Raw genomic sequence first — 19,324 nt, forward strand, 5'->3', positions numbered from 1 at the left:
CAACCGAATGAATGTCCTATTACGAGCACAGATAAGTAATACTGAATGAATTATCCGTTGCATAAGAATATTCTATAAGTACTCATTCTCCACCTCACAGGGAAATGTAAACTCTTATCCGAAATCACATATTGTTTACACAATAATAGGTGGCAAATAATCATAAAGTGTGATAATATAATGCGATAATTATAAAGTGTTATCTCAGGAATAGTAACTTAGTAAGTGTACATCACTTAGATATGACATTTAACAATGTCATTGTCAATCAACTTATGTTCTGTCAAAACTTGTAAACAAAATACACGACTTTTTGAACAAGTTTCAACGTGATATTGATATGAATTGAAAAACTTTGTTAATTTACCATAAAATTAACTATGTATACCGTTTAAATATGAGTGCTTTAGATGGTAAGTAAAATATTTCCTACTTTTATATTCAAATTGAACGAAAGATATAAATATTATTAATAAGAATATTTTAATTCCAGATAGCAGTCGTATAAACCCCGAGTTTTCAGTTAGAATAGTAGTCTGTGATCATTATTTGAGTAAACCAATTCCTGGAATAGATGTTATTTATTCAGATTTCCGAGGCGCTGATATAAAACAGGTAACTTTGCATTACTTAAGATTTTAAGAACCAAATTTCCCTTCAGGCAGTATGATAAATAGTATTAATTTAAAATGGTATTCCAGGTGCCAGTTTTAAGAATATTTGGCCCAACACCGGATGGTCACAAAGCATGTCTTCACATTCATGGAGTGTTTCCATACTTCTATGTACCATGCCCAACACCAAACCCACAGCCACAATTTTTATATCAGGTGAAAGATAACTTTTATATTAAATTTATTTATATATGTAGTAACTTTGTTTATTGAAAATGATAAGTCACAACTTAAATACAAATACCTACCTTATTACTAGTTTTAAGTTCATGAAGTATATTAAATTGTCAATTAAATAAATAAACATAAAATTAATTTAGGTATGTATTTTAACAAAATCTTTTATGACAATTACAGATTGCAGCTAGTCTGGACAAAGCACTAAATATTGCACTGAAACAAGCAACTTCTACCAACCAGCATGTGTATAAGATATCTCTAGTTAAAGGCCTGTGAGTATGCAATTACAATATTAAGACACATTACATTTTCTTTCCAAATATTACTAAAATATTCCATTTCCAGGCCCTTTTATGGATACCATGATAGAGAACATCTGTATCTAAAAGTATTTTTATATAGTCCCGGCTTAATCAAACAAGCTGTAGAGCTATGCAGCAATGGAGCCATTCTGGGTCAATCATTCCAACCTCATGAATCTCATCTGAACTTCACACTGCAATTCTTCATAGACTTCAACCTTTTTGGAATGAGCAATATAGACCTACAATGTGTTAAATTTCGTAAGGTCGGAATATCTCAGAATTCTAGTGAAGTTCAGGGCTCTAATGACTCTGGACTTAAACCTGAAAGTTCTTGCTACTTTGAAGCAGATTGTGCAGCCTCACACATTATTAACAGACAAAGAATTGGTAAAGGAGATGGCATTGAGAACCCAGGCTTAGAAGAAGTTTGGAACCAAGAGTCAGAAAGAAGAAAGCAGCTAAACATCTCTCTAGCCTCAAAATCACTGTCTCAAGGCAGAATAAAAGCAGAAGAGACTGATTCACATTATAAATTCGAACAAATGTTTTTAATAAAAATGTCTAATTTGATAGACAAGCCTGTAGTAATAGAAAATGAAGTTAAAAAGGAGGTAGCACAATATCCAGCTGAAAGTATGGAAGGAACACAGTTGTTTAATGCAGTAGATGTGAGTGTACATTTACCTGAAGAATCAGTGGCTACTGGGTTTAATCAAACATTGAGAGATTATAATGACACTGAAGAAGATTTAGACAATACACTAGTAGATGAAAGTTTGGCTCTGAACAGCAGCTTGTCTCTACACTATAGTCAAGTTTTTTGTAAGTAATCAAGTCAAAACTAAATTGTAAGAAAAGTGAGTTCAATGTTAAGCTAATAATTCATATTCTTTTAGTAAATAATGAAGATTTGGAACTAGTAGACTTGTTACAAGATATGGATGAGAAACCTGTAGAAGAAGATAGTGTAATGGGAACACCAGCTAATGTTGAGCAGGATGCTGATGTAGATTCAGATGATGCTGAGTATTCTCGGATATTTGATGAAGAAACTCTAATTTTAAATGAAGAAGAAAGGTAGGTTACTGTAGTATTTCGTATTATATTATGTGATAGTAGGATTATTAACATTTTAAATGATTATAATTTCAGTAAAAACGATGAAGATGAAAGCTCTCCCTCATGGAATGATTCCTTTTGGGAAGGCGCCAATATTCCACAACTAGATGGAACATGTGATGATGAGCGTAAGTAAATTTCTACAATTTTTATTACAATTTGAATTCTTAAACAAAATTTTAAAACATTAAGCTACACATTTACAGATACAAAGAAAGTTAGGAAAAGAAAAATGAGACCATTTAAATTAGGCTTGTCAAGACCTAAAGCCAGGAGAAAAGATGAAAGTGAATCAGATAGTAGATCAGAGTCTAATGTAGATATAAGTCAGATCGATGAAATTAATGTCTCAAGAGAAACTATAGAAGATATTTCTGATGCACATCTGAGAAGAGTTGTAAAAACTGAACGAGAAAGTATTTTAAATAATTCTATAAACATTAATGAAGGTGATGTAGCCCAATGCAAAGTAGAAAATGAATCAATCGTAGATTTAGTAAATAAAGTAACAGTAAAACAACAACCTTTGCAGCCAGCTCCAGCAGAAGCTTATGATATAGAAAACAATTATGAACCAAAAGCGGGACCTTCAAATATTAACGTTAATAAGTCCTTTAATGTAACTTTCAACAGTGACTATGAAATCGATTCTTCTCCTGAACCTAATAAACTAGGAATAAAGAGTTTCTATGATGTATCTAAAATATTTAATTTATCTCTAGAAAGTGATGATAATGAAGTAAATAAATCTCAATTAATATCAATGGTAGACGACAAAGACGAAAATTCTGAAAATCATAATTATAATGTAGAAATAAAAAATAATGAATCACAAGAAGAAAAACCGAATATCAAAATTGAACCTAATGTTACTGTAGTTAAAACTGAAAAATCAATAATATTAACTCCTAAAATAAAACCGCCAACGAAAAGCTACGTGTGCTCAAATTTACAACATTATAATATACCAAAAGTAAAAAACCCAGATCCATATTACTCAGACCACAGAGATGTAGGTGACAAAGTAGAAATAGGCCAAATGTTGTTGAAAGTGAATAGTAAACTGTCGAGGGATCAGAAACCATTTGAGAAAGTGTTGGATATGACGAGCATAGAAGAATGGCGACATCTACTGTTCCTACAAACACATGAAATGTCCCAAGAATCGTCGAAGCCAGATGCTTTAAAAATTCTACTAGCAGGTAATAGGAAATGTATTCTAGAGCCTGTCAGGAGACCACCTACTGGCAATGAAATTAAACAATGGTTGTTGTTAAATAAAGATAGTGAAGTGAAAGAAGAAAACAGAACTGTTATCGATGAAGATATTCCTAATAAAAATATCGATGAACTGGAAAATTCGCAAGCTCTAGGTCTTAATGAACTTGATAACACCTTGAGTTTGGAAACTGATGAAAAGGTTGGTAACAATTCTCATTGTACTGTGCCCAATAAATATTTTAATCTATTGGTTATTAAATTCGTACTTTGTATTAATTTACAGGAGAAACCTAGCATGAACAACAGCCTTCAAGTAACGATGCAACCTGACGGATCCTTTCTATGCTTTGGAAGTAGTGATGTTAGGACTGATAGCAGCTCCATTGAAGCCCCCACAGTAGATGTAAGTATTGAAATAATACAGTAAGGAATTAATGACCGATCTCAATCCAAAATCTGTGGTTTTAAGTCGATGTTTGTCCATACAATACAATAAAAACACCATAGTTTTTATCAGAAACAAAAACCGATGTCGAGATAATGTAAATTTATTTAAAATTTTTGTTTAGGTAAATTTTCTAACCGTCATGGTAGCCGAAGTTCACACATCAGTTCGAGGAGACCTAAACCCCGATCCCGCCATAGATCCTATAGAGATTTTATTCGTAACAGTAACTAATGACTGCCCACCAGATCATCGGCTACAGAAAAGTGTAACAAAAGTTATAGTTGTCGAAAAAAGTTCACCAGTGAGATATTTAGATAGATGTATTTTCAACGTAGATGTCACTTACGTCGACAATGAGAGTGTCCTTTTAGAAAAAGTTCTGGAACTGGTAATGTTACACGATCCCGACATATTGTGCGGGTATGAAATAGAAATGAGTTCTTGGGGATATATCTTAGAGAGGGCACAAGTTTTAGGACTAGAAATTGTGAAGGAAGTTTCAAGAATAACAGAGAAGTACCGCCAAAAACGCTGGCGAGGCGAAGAAAACGATTTCGAAGGAAGAGTTATTGGGCGAATAATGTTGAATGTGTGGCGTTTATTCCGACATGAGATGGCACTATCAAGCTACAGTTTTGAGAACTGTATGTATGAGGTATTGAAGGAGAGAGTGCCAACGTACAGCTATGCCCAACTGGGGAGGTGGTGGCGCGACGAGACTCGCCTCTTGAGATGGATTCCCGTAGAACATTACTTGACCAGGTTGTCAGGAACTGTGAGGATGTTGGAGAAACTTGATATTATAAGTGAGTATTTTCTCATTGACATGTTACCATTATGTTTATTTTTTAAACTCATTGGTAATGAATCGTTTGGGCAGATCGCACATCAGAACTAGCCCGTCTATTCGGGCTCCAGTGGTGGGAGGTGCTGTCCCGAGGCTCTCAGTTCCGCGTCGAGTCCCTCATGTTGCGAGCTGCCAGACCTCTAAACTTGGTGGCTCTGTCACCCACTGTGAAGCAACGCGCTGTCATGAAGGCACCTGAATGTCTTCCACTTATATTTGAACCAGGTAAGAAGAAGTTAAGAGGAGAAAACTTTACTGAATTTCAAAGAAATTTTAATCAAATTTTATTTACTACAGAATCTCGCTTCTACACGGACCCCGTCATAGTGCTAGACTTCCAAAGTCTGTATCCGTCAATGATGATCGCCTACAACTACTGTTTTTCGACGTGTATTGGACGAGTCCAAAATATTAACGGGTATATTTACTTCCTTATCTTCCAAAATAACACATTTTGGTTACTTTTATTGTCTATTAGATAGTTAATCTTCTTTATTGGCATTTCAGCGAATCAGATTACGAATTTGGAGCATGGCGCTTAAAAATACCTAAAGCTAAATTGGAAACGTTGGTCAAAAAAGGTTTGGTTCACTGGTCGCCTGTTGGGGTTGGCTTCGTTAAGTCCTCGGTACGTCGCGGTGTCCTCCCTGCGTTGCTGAGAAGAATATTAGCGGCTCGACAAGCAGTCAAGAAGAATATGAAGGCACAGACTGATGAGGCTGTGAAAAAAGCTATGCATTCCAGACAACTAGGTATGATTTGTTCAATTCTATTTTATTTGAGTTGTTGAATACCAGCGCCATATTATATTTGCAATATTAAACTTGCTTGCTTTACTAAGTATTTCTCTTTGTTCCAGGCTTAAAATTAATAGCAAATGTAACGTACGGATACACAGCAGCGAACTTCAGTGGTCGTATGCCATGCGTGGAGGTCGCTGACAGTGTGGTCTCCAAGGGACGCGAGACGTTGGAGCGAGCCATCAAGATGGTGCGAGATAGCACTCAGTGGAACGCCAAGGTACGTTGGACAATGGAAACTACGATTACTGCGATTGTCGTAGATATTTGCCGTGTGGTAATAACAGAGAAGAATACATTCGCTGCCATTCCATGCAAGAGTGGAACGGAGTAGTTTTTAGTCAGTAATAGCCTGAAACTCCCTCGCCTTGCATAAGGCGGGAGATCCCATTGGATGATTTTCCTGCTGGTACCGTAAGAGCCGACTAAAGAACTACTTAACAGAAACCGGGCAACGAAGCTTTGTAAATCACCAGTCCCATATTTTCTATTCTTAAATACCCGCTAACGCACTTATCTCTCTCTAACTCCTCTGAGGTTGCGGGTGTTCATGGGCGGCACTGATCGCTTACCATCACAATGCTCATTTGCCATATTTTTTTATGAAACTGCAGGTGATCTACGGCGACACAGACTCGATGTTCGTGTTAGTACCGGGTGGGACGCGCGCTGAAGCATTTGAGATTGGCCAACAGATTGCTGACGCCGTAACGGCAGACAACCCTTCACCGGTTGCACTCAAACTTGAAAAGGTACCATATTACAGACAGATGTTTCTTATCACATACACGATCTATGTAACGTCTCCTTCACGTCAAAACGGCTGAAGGGATCGGGATGAAGTTTGGATAGGGGTAGATTATGGTCTGGAATAATACATATTACATAGTCTCTAGACTAAGCTAGTCGGCTATAAAACATGGTGCTACAGTCAAAACGAGCCCAGTACCTTTCATCTTTTTGGAAATAAATAATGGAACATTATAGAAGAGCTGCTATGACGCTCTATTCTAATGCAGATATAATTTTATATCTTTATTTAACAATAGCTTATGATACTTCTTCTCAACAACACAACAGGTATACCAGCCATGTATTCTACAAACTAAGAAGCGATACGTGGGCTACATGTACGAGAGTCCCTGACCAGGAGAAGCCAGTGTACGAAGCCAAAGGAATTGAAACTGTCAGAAGGGATGGATGTCCTGCTGGAGTCAAAGTAAGCCTGTGATATCAAAAAGAAAAGTTTTATTTTGGATTGAAATCGGAATTAATTCCTATTCTCCAAAACTCTAAAACGTTAGAATATCGGAAATCAAATTTTTTTTTTTCATTTTATAGCTTCTCCAGCGAGCCCTTTGTGAGTTGTTCGAAACTGGTGATATGTCGCGAGTGAAGCGGTCGGTAATGGCGACATTATCACGACTGGCAGACGGTTCCCTACCACCACAGGAGCTGTTCTTCACGCGAGAGTACCACGGGCCGGCTGGATACAGACCCGGTGCCTCTGCACCACCTAACGAGATTGCCAAGTAAGACTTTTTATTTGAGTAATAGTTGAGATAATGTACGATAGGTTCAAGTATCGAATTATCGATATATTTTTAAACTTTTCCCATCACTATTATTTTTCTGTGTGTTATATAAAAATGTGTTGATTTATTTTATAATAATGTATTCTTGTTTCCGGATTAACTTTATATTTTAACTTGTAGACGTTTAGTATCGCACGACCGTCGCTCGGCGCCCCGCACGGGGTGGCGCGTGGCGTGGCAGGTGACGGCGGGGGCGCCGGGTGCCGCGCTGGTTCGCCTGGCGCGGACGCCGGTCGAACTCACTCGGGATCCCACGCTACAGCCTCACAAGGCTTATTACGCAGCCAGAGTCCTACTGCCACCGCTACATCGCTGCCTTTCTCTACTTGGTGTAGATGTTTTCAAATGGTGAGCTAGTGTGTGCAGATGATTATGAAGTTTGAAATTAGGATGGATTTGTTAATAATGCGGATGCGTGTTACAGGTGGAGTGAGATCGGATACACCCGGGAAGTGCAGCAGAACGAGCCAAGTCGCGCGGGTGGTATAGCGCGGTACATGTGGCGGTCGCGGTGCGCGGTGTGCGCGGGCCGGAGTGCCCGCGCTGCAATATGCGACGAGTGCGCCGCGCCCCGCGCTGCGCCGCGCTCTGCTGCCACGCTCGGGGCACGGCTTGCACGAGCCACGCACCACTTGCAATCCTGCCAAGCTGTACGTTTTACTTTCTATAGTAGGGCAAAGCTGAATAACCCTTTGTGTCTATTTCAATTTAATGTCAATTTGTGCTTCTTGTATATTTTTTTCTGTTTTTAGATTTGCGCTTCGTGTAGCGGTCATAGTCAATCTTTGGAATGCGAAAACACCGAGTGTCCGGTTCTTTGGCGACGCATAGCGGCTCAACACAAACTCACACAAATACAAGATATTGTCACACATTTACCGCCTACTTTCAATAAAGAAAGCTTCGATTTTTGAAATGATAAAATATTTAATTATAGTCAATAAATAATGAAATAATCCGTCTGTATATGTTGTATTAAATGTAATAAAATAGGAATATTGTAAAAATATTAAATTATGTTGAAAATATAATATATTTGTTAATATTATTTACAATCCTTTGTTGTTTTTACACAATAGCATAACCTGTTTTTTGTCCTGCATTTGAATTAATTATTATTTTTGAACTCTACTAGTCTCTTTTACTCTCATCAAATCAAACGTAGCAATACTATTTCACACTGGTTTTTGATACATATACTAGTCAAGCCAACTCAATCAAGTTGCATATCCCAAGTCCAAAAACTAAATATTGATACATTTACCCACAATTTTTTTAAATAATACTTAAGATTATTGCATTTTGTATTTTTGTTGTACAGAGTATTATAAAACCTAATGATTTTTAAAAAACAAATTTCTTTTAATTGTTTTACCGATATCGATAAATAACTAAATATTACAGCCATCCCTAAAACACTTGTTGAGTTTTGTTGACAGTTACTGTCACTGTCATTCTCATTATCATTCGATAAACAACTTCCGAAGTTTCAAGCGATATTTCGTAAAGTTAAATAATATCTACAATACATTGGGGAAAACCAAGTGCTAAACAACAATTTTATCTTAGGCATAGTGAATAATAAGTATAATTAATAAGAATAATCATGGTGAACTCATCCAAAATGCAACGACATATAGAATTGCGTAAATTACCTGCAGCCTCCTTGTACAACTTAGCTACTATTTTGGAAATTAATAAAGACTGGCAAAAAGTTGTGCCCCTCATACCGAAAGACTTAACGGCTGATAATTTTGAGCGTAAATATAACTATGAACATATGAGGTAAGCAGTAGTATAGTGGCAATGTGTTATTGTAGCAGAAATTATCCTAATTTATTAATTACCTTCTATATATTCAACAGATTGATGGAAAAACATGCCGAAGAGACAAACAGGAAGTTTGCTGAGGTATTATTTGATGAATGGGGCACCTCTGGTAGGGTTAGACCTACTTTAGAAACTCTCATGATGATATTATACAAGGCAGAAATATTTAGAGCTGTTGATGAGATATCGCTCATGCTAGGCGGTAAGATTTTTTCTTTTTTTCATCTATATGTTCCACATCAATAAATTAATAATTTACTTAATATTTATATATTTTTCCAGAGCCACCTCTGCCCAGGCCTAGTGATGGCCCAGCAGCGCCCATTACTACAAATATATCAGCACTTCTAAATGATCAAAGTGGTGAACAAACAGCAAATACAACAGCTTCTGTAGACAGTGGAAATCCACACAACTCTGACCATGACCAAGCAATTTGTAATCACACAACAAGACAGCTGAAAGAACCAAGTGATCTGATTAAGTTCTCTGAAACCATACTAAGTAAAGATATACCCAACCTTAGTGTACTACAAACATTTGGTGACAGAAGTACAGCATTAGTAGAACAGTCAGATCTTATTAAGTTCTCAAGCTCTAAAGTAATGTCTTCAGCAGAACTTCCAGACTTCAGTGCATTGATACCCAAAACTGAAAGTGACTCCAAAACAATAGCTTCAGTGACTGCCACAACAGTCTCTACTGAACCTGACTCATCTCGAGTTAACTCTACCCAACAAAGTAGTTACTCCCAATATAGTGCTGGTGGCAACATGTCCTCTGTGCCCAACATATACAGTGTTATAGATAATGCTATATTGACAGACAAAAATCTAGTTCAGTTTGATTACAGCGAATTAGAAGCTATAACTAACAACTTTTCTGATAATTTTGCTGAGACACCTGTTGGACCTGTTGGGAAAATAGGTAGCGGTGGTTTTGGAGAGGTGTATGTTGGTAGACACAGAAAACATGGTCTTCTAGCTATAAAGAGAGTGAGAATGCATTTCCAGATAAGCTGTGAAGTTGCCATGAAGGTTTTTAACACTGAGGTAAAGGCTCTGTCTCTTCTAAGACATGAAAATATTGTTCCTATCTTTGGATACTCTATAGATGGTATTACACCATGCATTGTGTGTGAATACATTGATGGTGGCTCACTCTCATACAACATTCAAGAAAGAGTACTGCAAGTGAATGAAAGAATGAATATAATAAAAGGCACAGCAGAAGGCCTGAAGTACATACATCACAGTGAGAGACCTCCACAATTTGATGACAGTGTAACTCAATCAGGGTCTGTATCCACTAGGAAGAGTTATTTTCTTCATGGAGATGTCAAAAGTGCTAATATATTGCTGACTAAGGACTGTGTGCCTAAGGTAAGCATTTAATTCTTTTCACTATTCAATTTGTTGTTCAAGCAAAATTAGCATTAACAAGTTTTCTTGTATATTTTTCAGCTTTGTGACTTTGGGTTGGCAAAACAATTGGAAACAACCTTCATCACTACCAAGTCTATGATGGGGACCTCAGCTTACATGGCACCTGAAGGCTTCTCTGGTACAGTTACACAGAAAAATGACATCTTTAGTTTTGGCATAGTCCTACTAGAACTGCTAACTGGTTTGAAACCAATAGTGGTAGAGAATGGTGAAAGCAATAACATCAAATCCTATGTTGAAGAAAACTGTGAAGATAATGATATTACTAGACTTGTAGACAAGAGAATTTCTAATTGGACAAAAGCTCAAGACATCTTCATAGTAGCTCAACGGTGCTTGCAACATTACAAGAACCAAAGGCCAACTATTGATGAAGTCTGCAATATGCTTGATCAAATCTGTGCAAATTAAATTGATTATTCAAATCATCAATTTCATAGTTCTAGTATAAATAGTGCAATCAAAATGTGATAAATATTTTAAAGAATGTGGTGCATCACTAGTAATTAATTATAAGGATAAGATTTGTAAATCTTTTATTATGATACTTTTTTATGTGAAGTGAGAATAAAAAACCTTAGAAAGTACTTTCTACACATTTATTTCATGAACTGACATTTAAAACATGGAGTACTTTCATAATTATGTAAAGAGATTGATTATTTAATTTATATATTTAAGAGACATTATATAAAAATTGGATATATGAATGTTCTAGAAATGGGTGTACTCAAAATGGATAAATACTCAGTAAATACAGATTTTTACCAAAGTATTTATCAATGGATAAATATTTTATATGTATCCCCAATAAATACTCAAGTTTCTATTCTCTAAGTATTTATCCTCTGCCCTTTACAAGTAGGACCTAAGATTTGACTAAGATGTACTTTATTTTTATTAATATTTTGGAATAAATACTGTTTTAATTAATTCTCATGCTTTCTTTCAGTATTTTAATCCTCAACATGATATCTCTGTCTCGGTGTAATGAAACAGGTGTTGAGTCCAAGTTGTTGTATATTATGTGCTGTTCTTCTAAAGTGCATAAACTTATTAGTGTTATCATCAAAGTTTGGATTTGTAGCTTTGTTTTCTCATCTCTGGTCACATAGAGAACTTTTAACAACACAGCCAATATCTTCTGGTCTGATACTAAGTTCCAGGTACACCAACAATTTCTTATCCAAGCTAGCAGGCACTGTAAGATAAAACATAAATTAAAAAAAGACTGTTTTGAGCCTGAGAGTGATGTTTGGTGAATTTCTATATTTGTAAATGGACTGATAACAGGAAAAAATACTAACTTAGGACAAAAAACAACAAATCAGTCATAATCATTATTTACATTTAAAGCAAGTTCAAAATGGTTTATTCAAAAAGTACATACCTCAAATGCAGGTATGAATAGTATATCGTAAACAGCTGCATTATGGGTGCACATATCTAAGCTGTCATGGATGATATCCTTGTAGATTCTCTTCTTGGCACAATGTATTTGGTGCATTTCAATCATTTTGGTTGTGAAGTAGAAGCAAATAACTTTTCTATGTAAGTTAGTTTCAATGTTCAATTGATCAAGGATTCCTGCATACACGTCATCCAACTTGGCTTTCTAAAATAATACAGTATTATTACAACATAAATTTTGTCTATACTTAATTTTATAATGCAGTAGTTTTTGTTTGTTTGCATGTGATAATCTAGGGAACTACTTGTCCGATTTCAATAATTCTTTTTGTGTTGGACAGCACCTTTATAGAGGAAGGCTATAGGCTTAAAACATCAAGCTATGATCAATAGGAGCTGAACAAAGCTGGCGGTCATAAGTCTTGGTCATTATTTTATTTCAAGTAGCACCTACCTTCACATCTAAAGGAAGCTTGGGCAAGAAACATGGGTAACATTTAAACAGAGCCTTAGTCACATCAACGTCTTTCTCATGCATATTCTTCTTGAAGCTCATGTATATAACTTCATAGTAATTTCCCGTTGAGAAACAGTTTGGTTTCTGAAAACAAAACATGAGACACAGAAGTCAAGTCTACCTTCAACAAAAAATCTTGGGATTTCATGAGGATGAACATAATTTTCTAAGAACATACCAAACACTCCAGTATCCATAAACAGCATTCCAATCCCTTCAGTTTATTAGAAGTGATGTAATCGTCAACTAGGAGCAAAGCCACAGGCATTACTGTCACCGGGTTCAAAGTTACATTATATTTCTAGAAACATAAGATGGACAATCAGGTAAATATTATCATGTTCAATTTATATTAACTTTCAAAGACATACATCTCACCTCAACATTACTAATGATCAAATAGTAGACCTCAATAAGACCAGGGTACTTCTTGAAGTCATCCAATGTCATCTTCTGGTGCAACTCTTTAATGCATTTATCAAATACCTCTTGTGATTTATAAAAGTCATCTCTTAGGAGAATATCTTCAAATTTTAAATTATACTTCTTTTCAAACGCCAAGTTTAATTTTGATGGATAATCCTGGGCTTTAGTATTTTCTGTATTCCATGGACCTTCTGTTCTTAGTTCCATATATAATATAAAAAGGGAATACAACGTACTTGAACATATTTCTGGATGTTCCCTGAAGTCTACATTTTCAATTAAGTCTAAAAGTTTAGGGAAATTTTGCTCCAATTTGTTATTCCTCACTTGATACTCAGAGTGGAAATCTTTTTCATTATATGGTGTAGAAAGTTTACTTATTAAACAATTATTGATACATTCTTCTATTTTAACAAAAGTGTCTATCATTTTTATTTTATAGTATATTAAAAAATAAAAATAAATAACTCAATTTACTTGCCGGTTTAGGCTACAAACAGAAAAGTAATTATCTTGTTACACTTATCATTTAAATTACAAGCTTCAAGCTCTTATAATTACTTTTAGTTTAGGTAAAGTACAACCGAGTGTATAAACAATCCAATTCAAAATACTCTCAACTCTGTCCAATTGGATTGGATTGGAATATTGATTTGCTTTGACAGCTTCGGCATAGTGACATTGACATTAAATTTTATAGACAACAAGTTTCAGTTTGTTGCGCTCATTGTCTATGCTTTGACCGTCATACTTATTATTCTGTGGTCATAGCTTGCTCAGTGTCCATTGTATGTCCATTTTATAATAAAAAAACAAGGAAAACCCTAGAAACTAATAAAACCGTTTCGTTTTTTATAAAATAAATAGTTGTTTAAAGGTTAAGGTTTTTTTATTGAAGAAATCAAAAGTTACATTTGTTTTTACTAACAAACTACATCAATTTATTTGTATTGCAACCAATTTTTATGAACGCATATGACATTTTCATGTCATATTAAGTTGTTTGTCAAAGTCTGACAGTGAATGAAAATTAAGGTTAAGTTGCTACGAAAATTACATAATTTCGAAGTAAATATTCAAAATAATACTTATAATTTAATGATAAATTAACCGACAAAATGCTAAAGTAAGTTTATGGTGTTTATTATAAACTTTTTTGCCATTTTATGTATCTACAGCGTATGCAGTTAGAATGAGAAATATCTAATACAAATAACATTATTGTTTCTAGATTCGGAATAAAATCAGCGGTCCTAGGTACAGCAGTCTATTACACTATTGATAAAGGTGTTTGGAAAGACAGTGCTACCACTTCTGCTTTATACGACGAACTGGAAAAAGGAGTTTCTCCATATGTTGGCGAACTTAAAAAACAAATACCATACGAGGTACTTATGAGTTTATTACTGAATTAATTGTGTTAGATATCTTTAAATTTAGAACTAATCTTAATGTTATGTTTTGTTTTCTTGGCAGCTACCACCTCTACCCACAAATGACAGGGTTTCATACCTTTTCAAACACTATTGGAATACTGGAGTAAAGGCTACATTTAGTTTCTTGGTTGATCTCCCTACACATACCAGTAATGCTGCGAGCAAGGCGTACGAGTATATTAACTCTGCACTAGATGCAGGGGAACAAAGTGTAAGTCCTCCTATGCAAGAAAATAAATGAATTTGTATAGTTGATTGTATTTATTTATTTGAAATGGAATTGTTTATTTGAAATAAAAAGTTAAAAACATGGATTGCTTATTTTTTTTTTTTTTCAATAAGAGTTAGAATAAATTTAAAACTAGGAACTAGAAATCTTTTATTTCATTCATGTGTAATGTATGGTGGATGTGGACCTATAATGTATGTTTAATGTTCATATTATCTCTTTCTCTCTCTCAAAATAGTTTGAAATAAGTTGGTTGATAATTAATTAATTTTAGATTTTTATTAGTTTACAGTATACCTTTCTCCTTAAAAATAGAAAATATGTAGCCATTCATATAAATCCTTCAGAGAATAAATAATTGTTATTTCAACCCTTCCATGACAATCTCACAAGTTTTATGTAGTCATGGCTGATTACAACAGCTCTGGGTGACAAATGCAGCTGGACGACTGACTAGCGTATCATGTCGCACGATTCTTGCAGCAAGTCTGTGTGTTCTAGAAATAGTTATGGGTCTGGGTGAAAATGTTTGTAAATGCACTCACAAAGTGGAAGTTAGTCATGTTAGTGTGGGGAAATGTTTAAAAAAAACAACAAAGTTTACAAAAACAGCCCACAACTGTGGCACAGTTTGATTTATTCCTTTCTTGCAGTGTCACATACTTTACAACTTTACCTAATATTAGGATCTGCTCCATAAACATTGTAAACATTTCCAAGCTTCAACAAATATTGCAGTTGACACAACACAGACCTCACAAAACATGAATGTCCATCTCCAAATTTTAATAAAAAACCATCATTTCACTAATTATCTATTTAAATTTATACAAGACTATTTAAAATGAAAGAAAGCTTGGTGTTAACACTTATATAATGGGATCTGTTGTATATGAATTTAAAAAATTACCATGTAAAACTTAAGTTGGGGAAATACTAACACTTATAATTTCAGTAAAATTTTATGAAAACCTTTAACAATATTATGAAACAGTTGCCAATGCTACACACAAATTAATACAAAAGTCAATTAGTGTAATATCAAATATAAAGGAATTTTGTGCACTTTACAAGGACTAAAACAAACATTTAAAGGAATGGTCTTGATATATTACTTTCTGTTCAAATTACACTTCTCAAGAGTGTGAAGTCATTTTATGTACAAGTATTATTTCAAATATGTAGGATTCAATGAGGAATTAAGGATTAAAAGCAAAACATTATGTTAGTCATTTCATATGAAGTACAATAGCACACCTTGTGTTGTATTTAGAATTACATACTATTGCAAAATCCCCACATGATACAAGGGAAGCTGGTACCCCATGTTTAAGATAAAAGTGTGGACTACTGTAATTTTCGATTTTGTAAACAAGCCAAAATGTATCATTTAAAATGTAAAATTCAATATCTATTTGTTTTGTATCAGCTTGTAATAAAGGTATCCTTAAAAGGGTATGTTGAAGGAAGCTGTAGATTTCATTTCGTTAATGTCCTGGGCAAGTAATCCCGTTGCTAGGCAACAGTTTCGACTTCCATAGGCTCTTCAGCACCAGTTTTCTTTTTCTTCTTCTTGTTGGATTTCGCGGACGAGTTGAGGAGTGCCTGTGAATATTTGTAATTGTAAATATGACCGATTTTTTTTAAACTACTGTAATTGTTTAACAGTAATATAATTAAATGTCGTAATGATTCAAACTGAAATGCGATCAAAGCGCAAATCGGCTCAAAAACGTTACATTCAATATGCCCTGTGCTTGTTCAAATCACACCTTGTGAAAGCATGCTTTGAAAGATAACAGGGGTAGTTAATTGTTTTGTGCAGCAATAAACTGATATCATTATTAATGTGTTTCTATTTTAATTTCATAATGGGTACAATATACTTACATTGAGTTCAGGGTCCTTGATACTGCGTTCACTCTTGCATGTACTTTTGTCGAATGGCAAGCCAGTAATACGATGTGTACCACTCGGTAGCAACAGAGCGGTAAACTTAAACTGCGCCACAAGCTCACCGGGGCGTTCATACAGAACCTACAAACAAAGTAAAACTATTTATAATATTTGACCATAAAAGAAAATATAAACTTTATTACCAGTGAAATCAATAGTACTCTTATTCTTATTAATTGAAACCATATTAATTATCATATCTTAAAAAGAAATATCACTATACCTGGAAAGGCTCAATAAGTTTGTGGTTAACGCACTCAACAACACCTAATCTCGCACTGGTCTCCTTGTCAAAGCTGCGGAGGTTGAATGGCATTGAGCCATGTTTATTGCGGACCTGTCAAATAAAATACAAATAAGTTATTATTGAATTATTCATAATCTCAATAAAAGCAAATTTCCCTTTTTTTCTTAAAGTCAAATTAGTCTCCAAACATGTTTATGTATGAATTATAAATTGTATTCATACAATGTTGAAATGATCTATGCCAAAACACTAGAAAATGTTCTGGTTCAAACACATTTCTATTACTCTATCCAGATTATCTAGGCAATATTGCATAAGCAATAATAATTAAGATAATCTGGAACTTTGTACTTCAATGTAAAGAACTATGTACTCACCTCACTATAGAACATTCTTGAAGCTTTCAATTTCAATTGATAAACCTCATCAGTTTTCTTGTATATTGTACACCTTGTATCCATTTCTCGGCCCTGGATAACAAATAAACATAGGTCATTAATATTTCAGATACCGCCAGTATTTAGAGTTAAAAAGGTAAGTGGTTAAATGTTAGTAATATTAAAACCAAAATGATATAAAATCATTTCAGTCAGAAAATTACTAGTTTACTTTGCCCTGAGTACTGCCAGAATATTCATTAGATAATAGTCTGGAAAGAATTCAGGGTCTATCATGTATTAATCTCTCATGTTGCCACTAGTATAGTATCAAAAAAATATTGGACACACTATTAAGATCCAAGAATACTTACAATGCCTTCTCCGGTGGACACTAAGACATCCATTGCATAAACTTCATAAGTTTCCAAAGTTGCCTTCTCATGTTCTTTGCGCTGTGCTTCCGAAGGGTTCTGTATGATACTCTTCTCCCCATCAATTCGGAACTGCTTCAGCTGGTGTGAGAGCATACCTTCTACAGGCTTGCAGCCATACTCTGCAGTTATCTTCTGCACAGCGTCTGTTATTACGTAGTTCTGAAAAGAAAACAAAGAAATTAATGATAATACTAAACAAGAGCATCACCCTTCAGGCAGAAAGCAGGTGGTAGCCAAACACAGACTTATAAAAGCTAAAAAAGTAATAATAATATTGGTAAACCCAAAGAGAATATGTAAAATAATAATGAAATAGAAAATAAGAAACTCAATACTTAGAACATCTAAAAGTAAAGTGTACCTCATTACCGGGCCGCAACAACCTCAAGGCGGCTTCGCTAGCAAGATGGGCAGCAAGAACAACATCTGCTGCTCTTCCTGATACTTCCACACCACCAACTATTACAGTGTGAGCAACCACTGCAATGAATCCATCAATGTGTGCACCTAGGTCTCTGCAAACAAAAAAATTATGATATTAAAAGTGTAACTAACCTACAAATTCCAGTATGAAATTACAATATCAACGGCTAACTAAAATTATCAAAGAATTTATTGAATTAAAAATACAGAATAATGTGAGTGAAGACCGGATCTCAGTTAATCTTTGGGTAAAGAGGTTATAAAAAATAGGTTGCAGCTAATTGCGTATAAATATCCCAAATCCGGTATGGCATGTGATGTATTAATAGATCGGAGTCGGTACTTATGTTATACACTGATAGTAGCAAAGGAAAAGAGGGCATTGAACGAGCTCCGGACAAAGTTCACTTGATTACTAACTTGAGTTTACTTACATCTTGGCCAGATCGCCCTCTTTGAGTATATAATCGCTTTCGCTAGGTATCGGCGAGAAGTGACATATACAATTGTTCACCGACACGCATGTTGAGAACGCTATACCCTTCTTAGAATCTTTCTCTTTTTTGAAAACCTTAGAAGTCTCGTCTAGAATTAGCTTGTCGCCAAATTCGCATATTTCTCTGGCGGACGCATCAGGCACACATTTCGCAATGACCTGTTCCAGGACACCTGTAAAAAATATTTATGTTGAGTTAAAAACGTACACGCTTATTAGAATAACTTGGCACGGACAGCGGCACCACATTGTCCGCATGGCGATGACACGCGTCCATCGGTCCAACCTACGTAGCGTTGATTCAAATATGATTTCTGACACTGGCACAAAAGTTAAAACAAAGCACTCATACAGAGTTACACAAAACTTACGATTAACAATTTGCCCAGCTAGTTTATACTTGGTAACAACCAAGTCTTCAGCAATAGTTTTCTCAACTTCTTTATCGTCAGCCATTTCTCAAAATTGTGGTTGTCGCCTAGGCATTGGCTTCTGATTGGCTGCTTTAGGTTATGGTCACGTGACGTTGGTAACGAATCAGTACAATGGCGGGTAAATCTAAATGGTTAATCCTGTTGTTAACTGTTGAGATTTTAGATTTCTAAAATAATTAACAAATATTTATCATAGGTATTTTAAAAATTTACTTCTTTTGATTTTGATAATGTTGATTATTTATTTATTCATAGTATCAGAAACGGGTAACACCACGTCATAGTTTTTTCATCGACATTCAAAGAGTATATAAGTTCGACGTCACGTCAACGTCTCTTATGATGTCATCCATCACTAGTCACGCTCGTTGTGACCCCCTCAGAAACTTTCAAGAGTAGGAATGGAGTGATTTTGAGCTAATAAGAAACTGAGTAGAGTAACCAACAAGTAAGGAAGACACCACATCTTCCT

General features: G+C 35.0%; 5 protein-coding genes across 5 annotated transcripts; 3 read left to right on the top strand and 2 right to left on the bottom strand.

Moving 5' to 3' along the window:
* Positions 1-287: 287 nt before the first annotated feature.
* On the top strand, positions 288-8,224 carry LOC118268432 (DNA polymerase zeta catalytic subunit). Its single transcript, XM_035582925.2, is given in 21 exon segments — positions 288-413; positions 494-615; positions 702-830; positions 1,032-1,126; positions 1,200-1,981; positions 2,056-2,236; positions 2,312-2,406; positions 2,485-3,698; positions 3,783-3,902; positions 4,069-4,753; positions 4,828-5,019; positions 5,092-5,212; positions 5,302-5,546; positions 5,654-5,814; positions 6,209-6,346; positions 6,675-6,734; positions 6,736-6,813; positions 6,936-7,126; positions 7,310-7,537; positions 7,614-7,839; positions 7,942-8,224. Coding segments are annotated over 21 exon segments (5,241 nt in total). The 5' UTR covers positions 288-397; the 3' UTR covers positions 8,104-8,224.
* A 414-nt stretch (positions 8,225-8,638) lies between these two features.
* LOC118268092 (interleukin-1 receptor-associated kinase 4-like) lies at positions 8,639-11,051 on the top strand. Its single transcript, XM_035582351.2, has 4 exons — positions 8,639-8,974; positions 9,055-9,221; positions 9,302-10,401; positions 10,483-11,051. Exons 1-4 carry the CDS (start codon positions 8,796-8,798, stop codon positions 10,873-10,875), a joined length of 1,839 nt encoding a protein of 612 aa, XP_035438244.2. The 5' UTR covers positions 8,639-8,795; the 3' UTR covers positions 10,876-11,051.
* Positions 11,050-13,466, bottom strand: LOC118268093 (uncharacterized). Its single transcript, XM_035582352.2, has 5 exons — positions 12,770-13,466; positions 12,570-12,692; positions 12,329-12,475; positions 11,855-12,079; positions 11,050-11,665 (listed from the first exon to the last, which is right to left on the bottom strand). Exons 1-5 carry the CDS (start codon positions 13,244-13,246, stop codon positions 11,390-11,392), a joined length of 1,248 nt encoding a protein of 415 aa, XP_035438245.2. The 5' UTR covers positions 13,247-13,466; the 3' UTR covers positions 11,050-11,389.
* A 309-nt stretch (positions 13,467-13,775) lies between these two features.
* Positions 13,776-14,567, top strand: LOC118268096 (MICOS complex subunit MIC13 homolog QIL1). The gene is made up of 3 exons (XM_035582356.2): positions 13,776-13,943; positions 14,049-14,205; positions 14,294-14,567. Exons 1-3 carry the CDS (start codon positions 13,936-13,938, stop codon positions 14,492-14,494), a joined length of 366 nt encoding a protein of 121 aa, XP_035438249.2. The 5' UTR covers positions 13,776-13,935; the 3' UTR covers positions 14,495-14,567.
* Positions 14,568-15,081: 514 nt separating this feature from the next.
* LOC118268095 (proliferation-associated protein 2G4) lies at positions 15,082-18,958 on the bottom strand. Its single transcript, XM_035582354.2, has 8 exons — positions 18,790-18,958; positions 18,357-18,591; positions 17,861-18,014; positions 17,437-17,658; positions 17,063-17,155; positions 16,662-16,775; positions 16,373-16,519; positions 15,082-16,087 (listed from the first exon to the last, which is right to left on the bottom strand). The coding sequence occupies exons 1-8, from the start codon at positions 18,872-18,874 to the stop codon at positions 15,998-16,000; spliced, it is 1,140 nt and encodes a 379-aa protein (XP_035438247.1). The 5' UTR covers positions 18,875-18,958; the 3' UTR covers positions 15,082-15,997.
* Positions 18,959-19,324: the final 366 nt, after the last annotated feature.

The sequence above is a fragment of the Spodoptera frugiperda genome, chromosome 29, assembly GCF_023101765.2.
Source record: "Spodoptera frugiperda isolate SF20-4 chromosome 29, AGI-APGP_CSIRO_Sfru_2.0, whole genome shotgun sequence".
NCBI lineage: Eukaryota > Metazoa > Arthropoda > Insecta > Lepidoptera > Noctuidae > Spodoptera > Spodoptera frugiperda.